Source organism: Protomyctophum parallelum (assembly GCF_964188405.1).
Source record: "Protomyctophum parallelum genome assembly, chromosome: 11".
In the NCBI taxonomy this organism is placed as follows: Eukaryota; Metazoa; Chordata; class Actinopteri; order Myctophiformes; family Myctophidae; genus Protomyctophum; species Protomyctophum parallelum.
Genome location: NC_139707.1, coordinates 5,950,265 through 5,970,414, shown reverse-complemented (window position 1 = coordinate 5,970,414; position 20,150 = coordinate 5,950,265). Strand labels below are relative to the sequence as shown.

The 20,150-nt window shown below is 44.8% G+C and overlaps 1 protein-coding gene and 1 long non-coding RNA gene across 2 annotated transcripts; one reads left to right on the top strand and one right to left on the bottom strand.

The window, feature by feature from the left end:
- Positions 1-526: 526 nt before the first annotated feature.
- LOC310867128 lies at positions 527-4,647 on the top strand. Its single transcript, XR_014569972.1, has 3 exons — positions 527-965; positions 1,013-4,528; positions 4,559-4,647. It is a non-coding gene; the product is annotated as an uncharacterized lncRNA (long non-coding RNA).
- Positions 4,648-4,691: 44 nt separating this feature from the next.
- On the bottom strand, positions 4,692-18,737 carry igfbp5b (insulin-like growth factor binding protein 5b). Its single transcript, XM_083776947.1, has 4 exons — positions 17,844-18,737; positions 6,072-6,292; positions 5,404-5,523; positions 4,692-4,931 (listed from the first exon to the last, which is right to left on the bottom strand). Exons 1-4 carry the CDS (start codon positions 18,181-18,183, stop codon positions 4,794-4,796), a joined length of 819 nt encoding a protein of 272 aa, XP_083633073.1. The 5' UTR covers positions 18,184-18,737; the 3' UTR covers positions 4,692-4,793.
- Between the last annotated feature and the right edge of the window lie 1,413 nt (positions 18,738-20,150).

Sequence of the window (20,150 nt, the reverse complement as noted above, 5' to 3'; positions counted from 1 at the left end):
GTATGCTATGGAGATTCTGGGCTTGCCTGCGTCTCCACATCGAGGGCCTGATGTCTGGGAACCTTATCGACGTGGCTGGGAGATTAGTCAACTCTATTCCACTTCAATCAATTTGAAGTCTTGTCTAATGTGCTGTAGACACCGCTAGCGCTGGCTGTTAACAAAAAGAAAATATAGGCCTATAATAATAAGAAATCAAATAAGTTGTTTTACTTCATCTGACCAGTAGTGACCACTGACCATGAGTATTAGGCCTAAGTATAAAATAGGGTGTAATTTGGTTAGCGTGTTTTGAAATAATAATCTAAATGTAAGTCACTTGTAAATAAAGTAAAAAGTACGATATTTGCCTCTGAGATGCAGTGGAATAGTATTAACTATTGAGACAAGTTAATATTTAAAGTAAAAGTACCTCAAAAGTGTACTTCGATACTTGAGTAAAGAAATACTACTATAGTTACATCCCACCACAGCAGAACGCAATATATGCAATGACACAACACACAAACTCCACCATAGTGCTTAAATGAATACATAACTTTATTTAAATAAATGCTTTGTCATAACAAAAAGACAAAGGTTAAAAGAGTACATAAATTACAAGTAGAATAAATATTACACAGTGATATTCACTTTAATAATTTGAGATTTTTTGTCTTTTTCTTTCGTTTTGTTTTATGAAGTTCCAAATGCTGACCTTTTTTTGTTGTTGTTTTGTTTGTTTTATCCTTTATTATTATTCCCAGAATCCTCCTGCCACTGATGGGATGATTTCATAAGCCAGTGGACACCACATTGTGAAAACAAATTGTGTTGTGTCTGATTTCATCCAGAAAAGTGTTATGCATTCAGGAAAAAGAAACGCTGCCGTTACTCACTGTACTATTGTAGTATGAAGTGTGATTATGAGTTCAAAAACCGATTAGGAGAGACGGAAGCCTGAGGAAGGCGCAACTCGCACACAGGCCAAAGCCTGAGGCCGAAGCCTGAGGAAGGCGCAACTCGCACACAGGCCAAAGTCGGATGCTAACAGAGTTGGCTCTTGACCCTGACCATCTCAACTCACAATAAAATAAAAATAAGAGCACAATTTAAAATCCAGAAAATGTGCTATAATATAGGCAGTCACGTGTTTGACTGATTCCAATATTGATGCTTTCGTTAACATTTCTTCTCGTGGGAGAGAAAAAAAAAGTCTCTATTTTGTGGTTTTTTCAAGTAAACTACACAAGCTCCAGCTAGCCGTTAGCCATCCCGCTATACCTGGTTGCAGTGTTGTGCCCCCCCCCCCCCCCCCCCCCCGGCTCCAAGAGACTCTGTAACTGTTTAGCTAACTGTAGACCTACAGTATATATCTACCATCATGCAACTGGTGACCCCGTATCGGGGAGAAGTGGCTAGGCCCTGATTTATGACCACTGCCCATGCATGGCACTGGCTCTCAAATCCCATCCTCTCCTCCCCCCCCCCCCCCCCCCCCCTCCCTTCCTCAGTCTCTTCCATCTGTACGACAGGCTGTGAGAGCATGTGCCATCGCTAGTGTGTACAGTATGTTACTTTTTACTTTAATTTTATTTTTAAACATTTTTTATGATCTACCTAGTTTCCCCCTAAGGGATGTTGCTGTACTGTATTGGATGTACCAGGCGTGCAGCCCCTGTCATCAAGAGAACCCCCCCTCCCCCCCTCCCCCTTTTTTTAGTTCTCCCTGGAAAAAAAATAAAAGGTTAAGTACAAAGTAAGAAAACTTTTTTTGCTTCGTGGCGTTGCTTTTATTTCTTTTCCACTAACTTCATGACACCACGTTGTGTGTCAGTATCATTATCGAATAACTGGAATAAGTGCAAGCTGCTTTTTCTTTTTGTCCTCAAAAGTGGTGGTAGGGATTTTGGTGTAGGGAAGTGAGACGTGGAAAGAGCCTTGATGTCAGGTTCGTCATGACCAGAAGCCATTTTGAATGCAAGTGCCTATTCCTTTTTTGATTTTCTTTTTTCTCCTTTTTTTTCCTTTTTTCTTTTTTTAATTTATGGAGGAAATAACCGTCTCCTCTCGTTGAAATGGACGTCGCTATATGCCTGCGCTAGAAGAGGAGCGTTCCTCCAGTCCCGGCGATGATTTACCTCTTGAATTCTAACATCCTTTGGCTTCCACTCTCTGGCAATCATATACATTGGCAGTCACAAGAACAAAAAAGAAGAAACAAACAAACAAAAAAAGAAGCAATTATCATAGCTTATTGGTTTTTTGAAGAAAGAGAAGAGAGAGGTTTTAACCAGCTGCGGTTTGTCCCTCAACAAATCGCTCTTGTCCAGAATTGCCCTGAGGGGTCAGGGGTCAGGCAAGGATTATAATGGAATCGTAATGCATTCTTGCGACACTGTTTATAGGAGCTACCACATTCAATTGTTCTTCACTACAGAACTACATCTAGAACCTTCTCGCCAAAATAAGCCTGAATTACACCACCTGACAGCACAGAAAATAGCAGACCTACAAGGTCACCTGTGAGCTTGTAGCCCTGCTATTTTCTGCGTGGTGAGCTTGTAGGTCTGCTATTTTATGCGTGACATAAATTGGGCTTAACGAGGATCAGGCTTGGGCAAACTGGAAAGAAAAGAAATGGACTCTGCCCCCTAATGACATCCATGTCACTTTCACGCCAGTATTCAAATGTATTTGCATATAGGAAGGCACTGTGACTCACACACAGAGAAATAACTCCTGTTTTGAAAATCACCCTGTTTTCAATGTTGCCCCTTTTGTGTTTTAACCACCCTGGTGTCCCTATTTCAGGCATGTCATTATAGGTGATATATTTATATTCTAAAGGCAGAATAATTCCACTATGAGCAAGCAGAACGACATGAACGAGTTAAGCCTCATTTATGCTCAGTCGCTCAACAGTGTCGCACGCAGAAAACACTTTCATGTGCGACACCGTCGTGCGGCAAAATATGAATCAGGCTTTAGCTTTCTTTGACTGTACTGTATTCAAACGACACAGGGCCCCTCCTGTACACTCCACCAGTTCAGGCTAAAAGGACATACCAGTATTCAAATAGTTTACAGGCTTAAAAAACAAAAACAAAAAAAATCCAAAACAACAAAAAAAGAAAATGCTCCTTTTGTTTTCCAAGCACCGAGATACATTGTCGTCGTTGTTTGTTTCGAGAGGCAAAACAACATTCAATATCTATATTTAAATGCAACATAATACAACACGGTTACACGGTAGTAGTAGCAGTATTGGAAGGGGAACTGCTTGGTGAAAAAGGAACATGGCTCAAAAAAAAAAGAAACATGAAACAAGTGGTGGGCGGTCGTTACTTCACTGAAGGCAAAGAAAACAGCACACAAACTATACCATACAAAACTCCACCGTGGTGGGCGCACGCTCGACTCGGTTCGCTTGCAGCCGACGTGACACGTGACGTGACCGGTATCGTTCAACTGTACAATGTCCAGGATTCCTTCTATGCTCGCAGTCTTTGTGGGGCGGCGGGGGGGGGGGGGGGGGGGGTAGTGGGGGTCGAGCTAGTCGAGTCGGGTCACTTGGGACCGCGAGAAGAAAAAGAAAAATCCTTTTAGCTTTGATTTAGTTCACCAGTAGAGCTGTTTGCTTTCCGTTAAGCTCTGTGTTGCCCTGCATGGCAGTTAGTGTCCGTCCAGAAATAGGCACAGTTGGCATATCATCAGGTTAGCTACGTCGTCATAAAGAGCCACTTAATATAGATTCATCTGTACTCGTCTGCCCATTCATTTTGCTTTCTGAAAACACTCGCAAATGTCACACTCGCAAGACATACCTTTCCTAGGCTAGCAAAAGAAGGACAAACTCCCGAGACCACTTCAAGCACTAGCAAAAAAAATAAAAAATTAAAATAAAGTTTTAAACATTTGTGATAAAAACAAATAAAAAAGAGAAAGGAAAAAGGACATTCTTTTGTATTAGGCTCACTCCGTCGTACACCTACACAGGCTCATACGTACTGTACATGCACACTGTACACATGCATACATTCATACGCGCATCGTTTTGTGAAGTTACACACATGATCCAAGCAGGGGTTCCCCTATCCGTATAAGTGCTCTGACAGAACCACGACTACACCAGCAGCTCCCTATGTCGTGTTTGCTTTTCGTTTTTAGCTTTGTTTCTTTTTGAAAGCACACACAAAATATAAGCCAATTATTTCAAAAGCCAATGAAAAGTCAAATGTTCTGGCTGTCTCCTCCAGATCGGCATTCAGATAATAAAACATTGAGTTCTGTTTAGGATCATTATGCCTTACGTCGTCCCCCTGTCGTCCCCACCACACACACACCCCTTACAATGTTTGTTTTGTTGTTGCTTTTGCACGATACACAGCAGTTTGCATTGCATATAAAAACATCCATTTAACGTGCCTATATTTTAATGAATCTGTAGGCCGAGGTGCTGTTGTGTTGGGGGGGGGGGTCCGAATGGGGGCTGTAGACGAGGGCATTCAAATCCTCTTGGTTTCTCTCCTCACGGTCAGAGATGAGTGTTCACTCAAAAACAGCCAAAGAAAACAAGAAAAAAGACAGGTGTATCTTCTCAGCCTGTCCATCTTATTTGGATTTCTTTTTTTTTCTTCCTTTTTTGGAAAATAAAAAAATAAAAAAAATCTGGAAGTGACTGGAGGGTGGAGCAGACAGGTGTGATAGGGGTGGGGGGTCATGGGTCAGAGGGTTGGTGAGAGGGTAAGGGGGTAGGGAGGGTGGGGTCAGTAGGGGTCGGCAGACAGAGTTCATCCCCCCCACTTGTACTTTCACTCGTTGTTGTTATTGCTGCTCTCCAGGTCTTTACACTGAATGTCCCCGCCGCTGTAGTCCGTCCCTGGGAGCTGCACGCCATACTTATCCACACACCAGCAGATGCCCCGCTTACGGCCACGAGACGGCTTGCACTGTAGACACGACATGGACAGGGACAGAGAGGGGACACAGAGACAGGGACAGAGAGGGGACACAGAGACAGGGACAGAGAGGGGACACACATGAATAATCTCATCCCGACAGGGACAAAGAGGGGACACACGTGAATAATCTCATCCCAAACATGGAGTCTATTTTGTTTAACTTTTACATTTCAATCCTACAAAATATATACCGTAATTTCCGGACTATAAGCCGCACCTGAATATAAGCCGCACCAGCCAAATTTAGGGAAAATCCCATATACAAGCCGCACCGGACTATAAGCCGCACCGGACTATAAACCGCAGCTACGTTAGCTCAGAGCCTGAGATGGCTCTGCGTTAGCTGTAAAAATCCATAGATTAGCCGCACCGTTGTATAAGCCGCAGGGTTCAAATCATGGGTAAAAAGCCGCGGCTTATAGTCCGGAAATTAGTAATCTGATCAGAATATCAAACCCACCTGTTTGCGCTTGAAGAAGCCTTTCCTGTCACAGTTGGGGAGGTACAAGGACAGAGCCATGACACGAGAGGTATCCTTCATTCCTTGGATGATGCCGTCCAACTTTCTCCTGCAAGGGCCCTTTAGAGAAAGAACACGTTAAGTTGATCACTTATACTGTGAATAATGATAATACTGAAAAGAAAGAAAAGCATTGCTATTGCTCTGTGTACTTTTGTATTAGCAAGAGGCAATGGGCTAAATGCACACACGCCATTTTGGAAAGAACTTGGGCCCCTTACTTCCTTCACAGGTGTTACCGATGATTCTAATGAAGGCCCTGTTCTGTTCTGGTCAAACAGAGTCAGGGTGCTGCTATTGTGCATGTTGGGTCAGTGGAAACACTCTGCTACACCAGTGGGTCACTGCTACACCTTGAGTGAGTTCCAAATGTCCCCGTACGGGTGTGCAAATGGAACCAAATGGACCCATATTGGTTCCATTTGTATACACTCTCAGAGCTATGGGGGTCCTTGAAAATAAATAAAAGTTTGAGAACCATTGCACACTAAATGGAACAGAGCCTTAATTAGTATCATCGGTAACACCTAGTAGGGAAGCGGCCCCGGAAGTAGGAAGAGTTATTCTGTGTGCATATATAGCCTATTCAGGCCTTAAAAAATACTTACAAATTCTGGCTCATGCTTGTCAATGGTGAGCGGAGAGTAGTCCAGTGGAGGAGAGCCCATCGAGCGCTGCTTCCCCTGCTTCCGCTTTATCTCCTTTCGCACGGCCTGGATCTTCTTGCTGTTCAGGATGTCTTTGGGAAGCAGCGGCACCTTAGCCGGCTGCAGCTCCTGATCTCCGATCTCTGTGGTCATGGTGTCCTCGTGTTCTCTGGATTCACGGTCTGCCAAATGAAGAGAAACGGACAGCGTTGGTTCATGCGGGATCCTTAATACCCCCCAAAGATACAATTATGAAGAGCATTCAGGTCATGCTCTGTGAACGACAGGGACAGGGAGACTGAGACCACACTGAATGACCGGAAACACACGCCATTCATGTTCTGTAGAAACTTCAGATACCTGCTGAGTGTGGACATTTAATCACTGTTGTTTGAAGATGGGTACTTTACGATACAATATCCGTAGCGAATAGCGATATTAGGCCGTAGAAGTTGGGCCTATTTTACGATATATCGCGATATCTGTAATAGTTTATTGATTATTTATCGCGGGAGAAATTGATATTGCGATATATCACAATATCAGTATATTGGCACACCCCTAATAATATACTGCTAGACTAGTCTCTGTCGTCTACCAACATAGTGGCTAGACTTGGATAAGATCATTTTTAGTTTTCATTGCAGTGAGTGTACTGTACATCTCAGATCACCTGTCTACACAAGACTACTGATAGACTGTATATAGAGTACATCCATCCATCCATCCATCCATTTATGCATCCATCCATCCATCCGTCCATTCACTCACTCACTCATTCATTCATTTGTTTATTCGTTCATTCGTTCATTCATTCATTCATTCATGCATGCGTGCATTAAATTAGTACCAGAATACGGTCATTTATTGTCTTTGTATTTATCTTGTTTTGGTCCTTGACTCTTACACTTCTTACCGGCGTTTTATTCTGACTGCTGCTGGTATGACAATCAATCAAGGTCTATATTATCTTATCATATCATATCTCATCTTAAATACTGTTTGATGCCGTGCCAATAGTGGCCTACAATCAGAAGAATGAGATTTGTGGATATTGAACAAGGCATATACTTGTCGGAGATTAACCCTTGCAGCTCCATTCTTAGTACATTCCCAGTGTTTAATTAACACCCTGAATCTTGTGCTATGTGCATTGCGCAATGATGTTTTAACCACTCGTCGCGTACTGCCTGATACTCTTGCGTTTGCATTCCTAGTTCACTACATAAGATGGGAAGTATTTGACTGCCTGTTGTTTTAGATTGCTTCAGAGTAAATACATGACCAGACACTTTTCCCAGGGGTTTTTTTTGTCCACCAAAGCGCCGAGTGGCGCGCTACGAGCTTGTTTGGTCTGTTATTTTTGAAAAATCTGAAAACTCTCAGGATGTAGAAGACATTTTTAGAATCTGATCTCAGGTCAAAATGGGATAATGAGCGGTCCAATCTCAGCCAACCATTACCTTCCAAGTAGAACGTAAAGCCGCTTGTTGGGCAAAGCACTTTCGAACCACACAACTGTCAACCACAAGACACGGTTCATGTGCATCCATGAGGACAGACAACAGACAGTTCAAACGTTCTCTCCTGTGAACAACAAATGCTGTCAACTAGTCCCAGACCCTCTTCAAAAGCATTTGTGGTATTCATAGTGAAAGAAATCTAAGTTTGGTTTCATTCTAGTTGAATAAACAAATACAGACAGACACTAAACAGCAGGGCTGCATTGTTGTTTTTCTAAGCATAGACCTCTAATGCCTATAAGCTAATTTCCCAGTGCATAATATTGCCAATCACAACATTGCCAATGTCACACATTGGGGCAATTAGCTGCCGTGGCAACGTAAAAGTTCAAAAAGTAAAGAGGAAGTGCTGGGGCATCTGAACAACTGGAGCCAACTTCATGTGGACACTACTTCACTGCCAACGACTTGGCAAAACCCACTTTCTCCACAGGAGTTTGCAGCTTCATATTCCTCTCCGGTTTCATGGACAGGTCATCAGACTCCCCCAGGGGGCAGTGCAGTCTCATAGATTCAAAGGTCTCATGATGTGAGAGGGGGGGGGGGGGGGGGTATGATCCCTATAGTCTCTCAAGACAGACTGTTGACAAACAAATGCAAAGGAAAAGATGGCGCTGTTTTTCCTTTATATATTTTTTACCTTACCCCCAAACTAGTTTGCCTAACCCCCCCCCCCCCCCCTCTTAAGCCTCATCCCCCAGCCAGAGGTTCTTTGAGGCTACAGAAAGACCCCCCCCCCCCCACACACACACACACACACACACACACTGCTGCCACCTCCACCCACCCTGTTGGCTTAGTTGTACCCTCAGTACAGCGGTATGGAGGCGACTATGCCAGGCACCGACTGGCAGGAGTAGGGCTGCCAGTGGATGACTCTGGTTATATTTATCTGACAAGGAAACCCGCCATGCTGCACAGGGGCCAGACGAACTGAACCAAATAGGAATGTTGTCTGTGTGTGTGTGTGTGTGTGTGTGTGTGTGTGTGTGTGTGTGTATGTGTGGTGTGTATCTGCGTGCGTGAATCGACTCTCTCTCTCTCTCTCTCTCCCTCTCTCTCTCTATATATATATATATATATATATATATATATACACACACACGCGGTATATCTATCTATCTATCTATCTATCTATCTATCTATCTATCGGAGAGAGTGTGTGTGTGTGTGTGTGTGTGTGTGTGTGTGTGCGTGCGTGCTTTCGTGCTTGCGTGCGTGCTTGCATGCGTGCGTGTGTGTGTGTGTGTTCACTAATCTTAATCAAGGCAAATGTTTGAAATAGTGATTTGAAGTCATATCGGCCAGTCCCATGCAGCTCCCAGGAACTGATGTTCAAAGGGCCTGACACAGCATGAGTGTCTGGGAGCCCGTGGAAGGAGTGGGAGGGGGGGGGGGGGGAGTGATTACCAGAATTGGGTCTCTGGCTTCTGTGCTGCTCGAGGCCGTCTCTTTGAAATTAATCTCACAACTCATGACTTGGCAGGCTTCAGTTTGTGTTTGGATATGTCCTCGTGTCTCCCTGCTCAGACGACATGGCTACACTGCTAAACTATGGGTGTTGGTTTTACTCTGAAAGGGTAAAATAGACCCTCATGGGTTCACCTTTTATACTGGCAGAGTTAAATTGACACACAGGATTTTACGGTGTATAAAACTGCTATATATAAATATGCCAAACAGGCATTCCTGTGCGTGCGTTGCTTGCAAAGGGGATGGAAAGAACGGTTAATTTCTACTGTTAATAATTTCTCAGGGCCACTTGCAGAAAATGCTAAATATTTGGCAATGAACTAGCTGCTACAAAGAAAGAAAAGGAAGGAAAGAAAGAAAGAAAGAAAGAAAGAAAGACAACTAAACACTGTTGCTTCAGGCACAGTCTTTATAGGGTATGAAATAGACAAATAAATGTCTGAGTCATGGCACTTCAGTTAATTTAATCTTACAACATCTATGGCAAGAGGCACATAAATGCAAACTATACTGTAGCAGATTGCTTGGATATGACATCGGCAAGTGTACTGTCCGAACAGTGTAAATGCAACGTTTTGGCGCACACACGAACCAAGCCTGCAGTGCTATAGTTGAAAGACATTTGAGACAGCTTGTCCCGTCCTCCGCCAGCTGAGCACACAGTGTAGCCTTTGTGCAGACAATGGTGTCTGTCTCTCTTTTCTCTGTCTCTCTCTAAATCACCAAATTCATCTTTTTCTGAAGTGGGGCTCTTCAAGTGCGGCCACACACACAAAAAAAAAAAGAAAAACCTCAGTTTTTCCATGCTCAGGGTCCCTGCCTTGTAAAGGAGGCTTAGTGGGTCTGTGTTTAACTACTGAAACTCTGCCAAGGCTCTGGATGGGAGCCAAGCAGCCAGGGTCACGTGCAACCCTTCCATTCAGCCAGAGCCCTAAGCAGGACGTCTCTCTCTCTCTCTCTCTCTCTCTCTCTCTCTCTCTCTCTCTCTCTCTCTCTCTCTCTCTCTCTCTCTCTCTCTGTGCTCAAGCTAAAGATTTCATTAGGACGAGAGGAGCCAAGGAGCCAAAGGAGGTGCACCTGATACGTTTCTGTTTAAAAATTAACATCTGTGCACAATTATGCTTCATGAATATCCCAAGTTTCTTACAGGCTGGAGCCCAAGCATGAAAGATAAGCCATCCCTTCTTCCAGTTTTGCCAGGGCTTTATGAGCATACAGTAAGACTATCGGAAAGAAAGAGAGGGCCAGAACAATGAGTTCTCCCACCTTTCAGCAGATTTACCAGCGGTATACACCGTGTTTGGTATGGCCTCAGCCTTTGATTACGTCGGTCTGGTCAGCATCTGAAATTACATCTTTACAATTACAATATCCTGCATGGGTATTGAATAGAGATGCTGTTTAATCTCAACAGGGGGTAGGGAGATGGGATAATAGTCGAGATAAATGAGCTTGAGTGCCTCTACCACATAAAGCACAACGCGTGTAAACCATCCTTACGCCTGCTTAATATTTGAAGGCCCGGCCATGACCTGATAACCCAGGAGTTTCTAGAGCAGAAAGGGAGGTGTGAACAAAACGGAGGCCTATAATGGAGTCATGCGACTCAGCAAGGGCAGTCAAAACAAACCCGTCCCTAGGAACAATGACAGAAATGGGCCAAACAGTGGTTTTTTCCCCATTTTTAAGGCGGCAATATGAACGTTGCTGTTCACTAACAGCGTTTGCAGTTACACTGACAAAGACTTAATTGCTAGATTTTACAGTATGCACATTTGCAAAGGCAGATGCTTGCTTTAGCAAACAGCGGAGGGGGAGGAACAGCAGCAATGACAGTAGTTTGGAGACTGATTTGACTAATTTGACCAACTTATGTGCACAACTTGACAGCAACATACTGTAGCTGGCCAGGGCAAGAACTTGTACCTTTCTAAGCATGCATACAATATTGATTGTTCGAGAGGGCGAGCACTAAAAAAAATAGTCCCTGTTTTGACCAAATGTTTTGTCCATCAGCTGGCATGTACACTTAACTTTAAAAATAATCAAGACATCCACTGTGAGAGAATTCAGCTAAATATCCGGTTGGTTCGATGGAAGTCTCATTTATCACTGTGCATGTTCACAATCAGCAACTTAACTTCCAGGAAATCACTTCCCCCAGCACCCCCCCCCCCCCCCCCCCACACACACACACACACAAACAAACACACGGTTATTGTGCACATAGAATATGTTCATCGCAATCAAAGTTTCTTGCTGGAGTTTCCTGCTTTTTCCTGCATGCAAGGTATAAATAGCTTCGAGAACAATTCAAGGATTGTAAATTACAAAACAGCAGCCCACTTACCAAAGGGGCATGTGAGATCCCTCCAAGTGTGCAATAGGTAGCAAACTTGTTGAACTGTTCACAGCTTCTGCGGTTAAACTCGGTTTAAGCAAGGATATGCCAGATCTCAGTCAAAACCTGCCAAAAGAACAGCACTTTATCAGAGGCGAGCAGATGGTTGTTCTGCCATAACGCGACTAATTTTGGTCTGAGGTCTCGTCCCACATCAGAGTTTGGGTTTTTGACAAGCCACACGGATGGACGCAACCTCTTTTTTGGGTCACTGTCACCACAACACAATTGCTGGGTTATTTGCTGACGATATTCTAACTCATCAACTGCAGAAGAAGCAGCTATTTTAGCACGCATTGAGCGAGCTCCTCCTGATTCTACTGTCCAAAGTTGAACTCCAGGAAGCCTGGAAGGAAAACATCTCCATGGGCAGAGAATCAGCTACAGCATCAATTTTGGGTTAACACTTTCTTTGTGAGGGGTTTGCACAGTTGCGTAACAGTTGGTGACACAATTCATGCCACTTTTATTGCTTTTGTAACAGGTTTCTGGGGACAATTCCAGAGTACATTCTAAGAAATGTGCATGCTGATTCCGCTCCACTGGCTGAGTTATGTGTTACTGTGTGTTCCAATCTACATGACGGTTATGGCTCCAACAAAACAATGTAAAAAAGGACAGTCTCAAGCCAGATTCTTCTGCATGCTGGGCTGATCTCACCTGCTTTATCTCTTTGTCCTTCCATGTTGGTATACCCCCTAAATTGCCAGTGCTCCGGCGATCAACACGTGTTCCCATTTAAAACCATGTGCACATCCATCCCTACCTCGCTCTTTTTTTCTTTTCTTTTTTGACAGAGAAAGACTACTTTGCAGACTGATTTGTTTCACAGCTGCTCTCTGCGAGCGGGCCAGGTGTCAGTGACCAATGTGCTCTACGAAGACCGCTGTAAAACTTTATAGGAAGAAATCAGGCCCTCTGCTTCATGCCAGCTACAGGTACAGCGCTGCTGCCCACCTCCCTCCCGCCCTCTGGCCTTCCAGCCTCAGACAGAGGTGGAGCCTATAGCTGTTGTTCCACAAAATCAGACGTGTGGGGACAAAACCCAAAATGTGTACGATCCAACTTCATATCATTAGTATGCCAGTTGTTTCCTGCAAAACGTGTATGTGAGGGGGAAGAGGAAAAAAAAACAACATGTTCTCATGTTCTCTTTCTAGGAATCACATGCACTCTAAGAACTATTCGACACCTCCGCGACACCTGAGCCAACCCCGCGTACAGTAATATCCTGAGTGTATCCATCAAATGGCCCCTTTCCACTTGGTTCCATTTGCGCGCTCTCAGAGTTACAAATGGATGAACTAACATCGTCAGCTGGGCCTGCATATCGACACAGCTAGCTAAGCTTTTGGGGCGTGGCTGGCTTTAGCCGGCCCGTTGCGGAGTCTCAAGGTAAAGGGAGATGGAAAACCCATGCCATCAGCCTTTCCTTTTGCACGAGCGTGTCGTGAAACTGTCAAGCAGCTGTGACCACGTGCAACCCAAGCCACGTCTTAACGGTAGCATGCATGCATCTGATGTCTTCTGCATACCACATCTACAGTCAAATCCAGTGTGTTTATCTAACTACAATTTGACCCAACAGGTCACTTTATACTCTAAAGAGTTAATAACTAAAGATTTAACAGTGTAGTCAGACATTAGTTTGATGCCACCCCCGCCCCCATGATTCTCGTATAGCATGGAGGACTTTGAAAGAGACTAATGTGACCGTTCACATAGTCTTACTGTCTCTGACTATTACTAACTTTATTGGTGACTGAGACATCTGCCATTGCTTTACCTCAAGTCCACTATAAATAGTAATGACAAAGAAAAGTGGACAAAGTTAAAGCACCATAGCAGCGGTCTGGCATGTTTAGCCCATTGACTAGGACTCACAGGGTACTTGACATTACTGCTGACCATATTCCAAAGAAAACTGTACGTGGCTTGTTAAGATTTCAAGGAAGCCACTGGATTCCATTCATTTGAGTATGACATTTTGACCTGAGATCAGATTCTAAAAATGTCTTCTACATCCTGACAGTTTTCTGAAAAAGCTATGTTTCTATGTCAGTTCTTCGATTTTTCAAAAATAGCAGACCTACAAGCTCGTAGCGCGCCACTCGGTGGCACGCTATGAGCTTGTAGATCTGCTATTTTTCAATAGCTAAAGCATAGCATGATGCATAGCATGATTTTGGGTTCCCACCCAAAATGGGTTAAAATAAACGTGCAGTCTTGAATCTCACAGAGACAGGTAACCCGACACAGTGAACTTGTAAAGATAACTTTTTATTTTGTTAAAGGTATATTCAGTGATTTCACTCAAAAACCCTTAGGTTTCGTTTTTGGCTGTGGGACCCAGCCTTTCGTCCAATCAGGATAGAGAGTCAAAAACGAAACCTAAGGTTTTTTGACCCCCAGGGGTTAACTGGGGACAATGAGGAACTCCTTATATGGCCAGCACACTCTATAGTAGGGAGGATTATCACAACAAAACAAAAAAATAAGTGATATTTGAATTAAGTGAAATCACTGAATATACCTTTAAAGTCACGTTATCGATGGGTTTTATTGTATTTCAAAAGCGTAGACCGATTTGAAAGGTGTAGCACCAACAGACAGACAGTAGGGAAAATATTATTTTCCAAATTAATTCAAACGTATGGGATCTCTTAACCAAGCAATTATGTTTGGCCAACCTTGACTCAGTGATTCAGGTATGTTCAGTAATGTTTTAATAACGTTGGAAAAAGTCTGAAAATAAAGCCATTAGTGAGGAAAATGGTCTTGTTTATGTATGAAACATGGCCAACGATGGGAATAGACAATGACATTTCTTAACAACAGCATACATTAACTGTCATCTCGTGCATACATCTTTCTATGAAACAGCACACACACACACACAGTCACACACACACACACACACACACACACACACACACACACACACACACAAAAGGGGGGGAAAGAAGAAAATCTGCCAGGAAAGAAACCGCTACTGCATGTTCATGAGAAGCATGCAGGCATGACATGGCTGTACTGTGTACAAGTCAGGCATTCTGGATGTGTAACCCCTCCCTAATCATCTTTTTGTATCTTGGCAAAGAAGCATGTGTTCTAACATAAGGCCCTTTCAGAAGCTTGAAAGGCGAGGAGAGTCTGCTGCTATGAAGTCATATCTGTTGGCAAGCTCTCCGGCTTCTGATTCGGTAATTGGGGTGGGGGGGAGGAGGTGGGGTGGGGGGGTGACAAAGTGGGCCCAAATCACAGCTGTACCACCTCCTGTGCCTCATGGTCCAACTCCTTGCGAAATCACAATGCAAGGCAGCAAGGACGTAAAAAAAAAACTAAATTATTACAGTATTTTGTCGCACACATTTAGAGGCAGTATCGTTACGTGGAGCCTTCTCAACTTAAAGAGGGTTTCTGTCCGTCCCACGCAAGCGGGACAGAAACGGACAAACGACAAAGTGCAGCACACACTGCGAAAGATTTCTATCTGCCATTGCTTGGCTTTCTCTGCTCCAGTCAATCAGGCAGTGGCTCTCTCTCTCTCTCGGTCTCATGGCCCCATGAGTGTGAAGGACACACGAGCTCCTCCTCCTCCCCGACCCCGAGCGCGCCGCTCTCAGCTGGTAAAGCTACAGCGCACACGGAGCGGCTGCAACCCCACACCACAGGAAACCAGAGGCTCACCTCGCCGCCAACTCCCATCCAAGGAGCTGTTTGACGGACGGCTCTTCAGAGACCGGAGAGAGAGAGAGAGAGAGAGAGAGAGAGAGAGAGAGAGAGAGAGAGAGAGAGAGAGAGACGCAGTCATTGCTGAATCACTGCAGCACAGCCGAGTGGAGCGCCCACTTGCAATGAATGCACTACCAGGGGTTGCGCTCTGATTACCACTGTATGGTGCCCTACTGACGGGGATGTCAGGCACACACACACACACACACACACACTGGATTCCAGCAGCCACACGCACGCACGAACGCGCGCGCGCACACACACACACACACACACACACACACACACACACACACACACACACGAACACAAAGTGACAGATAATTGACTGGAGGCTAGTCAACACCACCATTACTCACAACCTGACACCCATGGGCTATGTCCTTACACATACAAACTCACACAGGCGCATAAGAGACACTGTGCGCGCGCGTGCGTGCGTGTGTATGTATGTATGTGTGCGCGCTCGTTCGTGCGTGCGTGTGGCTGCTGGAATCCAGTGTCCTAGCTAGAGCAGCTATACTTAAATGCAAGGCAACAAAGAAAAGAAGACCTTGATGATTTCAGTTCTTGCTGTGTGCAATGGAAACTACTGAGCTTGCAGCAGCTATTTATTTTAGAACAATAGCCCTCGTGGATAAACCGCATTCCGTTCTAATGTTGTTTTATGTATCTATGTCATGCAGAGGAGAGGCGAGAGCTGCATGCTAGGTGCAAATAGCCCTGGTGAGTCTCTGTCAACAGTCAAAATGAGCCCGGTGGCATTTTATAGAATGTGGCAGGCGGCCAAAATCTTCGCGGCTACCACCTACTTGTCTAGCTGTTGACAAGCTACTAGAACTCGGGACGGACAGTAAAAAGCTCCGAACCCGGATTGAAAATGCGTTAAATCACCCACACAGTTTAACCACTAAACAAGTCGGGAATTTCATCAATTCGTTCACTGCGCGCACACACACACGCACACTGCACGCACGCACGCACACACACACACACACACACACACACACACACACACACACACACACACACACACACACACACAGATGTAATCTGGGCGGTAATCCGACTCTCAACACCACCCTTGGCGCACAGCCTAAATCTATCCAAATTCCGCTTTAACGAGATCCGTAGCCTCGGGAGTATACAGCCCTGCTCCATCACCTTATGGGCAACCGGATCTATGTGGACATCCATTTATCGCTTCATTTCACGAGCTCTCGATGTTGAGTGAGAGTGAAAGAGCTGAGAAATGACCACTAAAGCAGAGGTTCTCAAACTTTTCTTTTTGAGCGTTAAAAATGGAACCAAATGGAATGGATTTATATTATATGGGTCCATTTGGTTCCATTCCATGTACAGCCATTTGGTTTCCACTGTCAGGGAGCCCTGATAGAGTCCCTGGAGTCGGACCCCACTTTAGGAACCACACACTGACTGTAGGCCTACTAAAGGAGCCGCAAAGCAAGCGTAAAAGAAAATCTGAGGGGGTGCTGTTATATGCCACCACAAAAAAGAGCCTATAATATCCTCTCACGTGAGGGTGGACGATTCTGGTCCTGTTGTGGCCCAAACGGGGCTCAGTTTAGTGACAGTGCACGACACAACACAACACACCACAACACACCACACCACACATGGAGGCAGCAGCCAGTCCTCTGCCATCTGGGGGCTTTTTACGCACAGACGGATCGAGATCCGCTCGCACACAAACTCCCTAAGATTAAATCAGCTTGGCTCTTCCCAAAGCGTGCAGCTGAGTTTTCCTCCGTGCATGCTGCGTGCACGTGGTGTGTGTTTTTGGTCTCTTAAAGTATAGCTCTGCTATATTCAACGCTCAATAACAGTATAGCGCAGCAGCAGCACGCGCACGCTGCTGTTACAGTGCGATGCTGAACCTGTTGTTCGTCGCGATTGCATCTCTCTAAAAGATTGGAAATAGTGAAGGAAGAGCCAGGTTGAGCAAGACAGTACAGTGGAGTGGGTCAAAAGCTAATCCGATGAAACCTATACCATCTGTGAACGAAAATATAGCCTTCCTCTATCAAAGACCACTAAGTTGTCATAGTATTTATCAAGGACGTGGAACGTTTGAACATCACCATCTAGTCATATTTGAATATCACCTTATTGCTATAGTTTTATCCACAACTCCGAAAGTTTCATAAAAATTTTGAACTTTAGAGGTCTCAGGGCTAAACCAACACTCAGTATTCCGATCGCACTGCCATCAATTGTTAACCCATTCATAACTGTATAGGCCTGCCAGTCAGCATCCATATTCTGTGGGGAACATAGCCAAAATAGCGGCTCTATAAACTCACAACAGTAACAGTATAAGCTTGTATAGGCTAGTAGCCTGATATTTAGACTCTCGTAGATGTAGGCTATTTGATCGATTCTGACAGAATGAAAAAGTCAGAATCGATAAGATACTAAACATTAGGCTAAGCTTGTAGATCGGTTATAAATTGGCGAAGAGGTTTGGTGTATAGGCTACAGACGGGAAAAGCGGTCCAAGTATAGCCAACTCAGGTCCAGTTTACTAAAGTCTATACAGGCACGGGCCGGCGCGTCTCTCTCTCTCTCTCTCTCTCTTACCTATGGGCGGATGGGCTGGCTTGTTGTATCCTTTTTCGTTGGTGCAGACCCCCCTGCCGTGCAGCAGGGCGTGGAGGGGCTTCTCCTCTCCGCTGCGGGGCAAACAGCGCAGCCCGTGGGTGCACGTCCCGGTGTACACGCCGCACGCCTGTCCCTCGGACAGGGCGCACGTCAGGCAGCAGCCGCAGCCGGGCTCCTTCACCAGCTGGCAGCCGACGGGCACCGGGGGACACATGGACAGCGCCTTCTGGTCACAGGGCTCGCAGGGCACGTAGGAGCCCAGGCAGCACCCGGACAGTCCCAGGAGGAATGTCACCAACAGGCAGAAACTCACAAACATTGTTGTTCTTGTGTTGTGCGCGGTGCAGCCTCGTAAAAAAAACAACAAAAACAAACAGAAAAAAAACAACAATAAAGCCTATAAACCTCAAAAATGGAAGGAAGGGGACGCAGGGACGGTGGTCTATGAGTAAAACGCAATGCCTCGCGTCAGATAATCCGGATTTTAAAGCTAAAGCCCAAGAGTCTTCATCCAAAGATTGTGTTATCTACTCAAAAAAGTGGAGAAACGAAAGAAAGAAAAAATCAACAATATGCGATGTGGGCTTTTTTTTTTGCACCATGCAAAAAAAAAAAAAAATAATACAAAATAAAAATAAGACAATTCAGGTGGGTGTATAAGCTATATTTTCCCCGTGAGATTGTCTTCTGCAGCCAGGAGCAAATTTCTGCACAAAATCTTGAACTTCTCTCCCCCTTTCAGACCGGATAGCACTCTACTTTCACCACCGGAGAAGTTTCCTGAGCAGACTGATCAACTTGAGAGAAGCCTTGCCGTTTTAAAAACAGCCGAACCCAAACCCCTAACTATGAATACGCGTAACAGCAGGGAAGGGAGGCGCACTTGTTCCACAGCTTGGCAGGCGGCCAACTCGTTTTTTCTTCTCTCTCTCTCTCTCTCTCTCTCTCTCTCTCTCCCTCTCTCTCTCCCCCTCTCTCTCTCTCTCTCTCTCTCTCTCTCTCTCTCTCTTTTCTTCAGCAGTGGGATCGCTCTTTCACGCTGAAGGCTAAACCGATGCCAAGTGCAAGAGGCAACACCAGAAACCAACGCAACCCTCATCAAAACATTTCAATAGAACACTCCTCTAAAAAGCAACAGGATTCCTCTGTCAATAACTCCGTATCTGTCCCCGGGCTCCCTCCCCCGCGCACGTCGCTCTTCGTCACCTTTAAAAGACCTCCAATTTATCACACATGTTAATCGCGGACTTAAAACACGAAAGAAAATTCTCTCTCTCTCTCTCTCTCTCTCTCTCTCTCTCTCTCTCTCACGACACACACACACACACACACACACACACACACACACACACACACACACACACACACACACACACACACACACACACACACACACACACACACACAGAGCGCGCGCGCTCTTCCAAAAGGATGTTTTTGCCTAATATGTAATGCAAATGACATCGCAACATGTGGTGCACGGTATGACTTAAAGTTAAACGAAGCTGTCACATGTTATAGGCTATATACCATTAACGGATATATAGGCTACATCATGCAGGATATGGGAACGATCTGTCCGCATGGCTATATATGCCTTTCTTTTATGTGAACTGCATTTATGGGCAGATAGGCCTATATACCCTGTATGAAAACATATAAGCTTACACTTTTCATCACACATTTGTCTTTCTTTCATTCTTTCTTTCTTTCTTTCTTTCTCTCTCTATAGCCTAATAGGCCTAGTCAGGACTCGGGAGCTGTGAGTGAGTGACACCGTAGGTCTTTATAGCCGCTTTCCTTCACTCTGAAACGGGTTGCTTTTTATTTAGATTACAGCAGTATGGTGATGCCTATACGGTCTAATTATTTAGATTACAGCAGTATGGTGATGCCTATACGGTCTTTTTATTTATATTACAGCAGTATGGTGATGCCTATAGGCTACGGTCTTTTTATTTATATTACAGCAGTATGGTGATGCCTATACGGTCTAAAAATACATCTACGTTAAAGGCTGCACCTGTTACTCCCACAGTGGACACCAGTTGTATTACAAAGGTAGCACGCAGGGCAGCAATACTGAAAATGTGTGTGTGTGTGTGTGTGTGTGTGTGTGTGTGTGTGTGTGTGTGTGTGTGTGTGTGTGTGTGTGTGTGTGTGTGTGTGTGTGTGTGTGTGTACGCGCGCGCGCTGAGAGAGAGAGAGAGAGAGAGAGAGAGAGAAAGAGAATGCATGTCATGAAAGCGAGAGAGAGTGAGGGAGAGCTCAGAGTGAGTTACATTC

Excerpts from the sequence above, each read along its gene's own strand:
- igfbp5b (XM_083776947.1), bottom strand. The coding sequence starts at position 18,183 with ATGTTTGTGAGTTTCTGCCTGTTGGTGACATTCCTCCTGGGACTGTCC. Across the intron at positions 6,293-17,843 it reads GCCAGCCCATCCGCCCATAG|ACCGTGAATCCAGAGAACAC; the intron begins GTAAGAGAGAGA and ends TTCATTTGGCAG. Across the intron at positions 5,524-6,071 it reads ACAAGCATGAGCCAGAATTT|GGCCCTTGCAGGAGAAAGTT; the intron begins GTAAGTATTTTT and ends CTTTCTCTAAAG.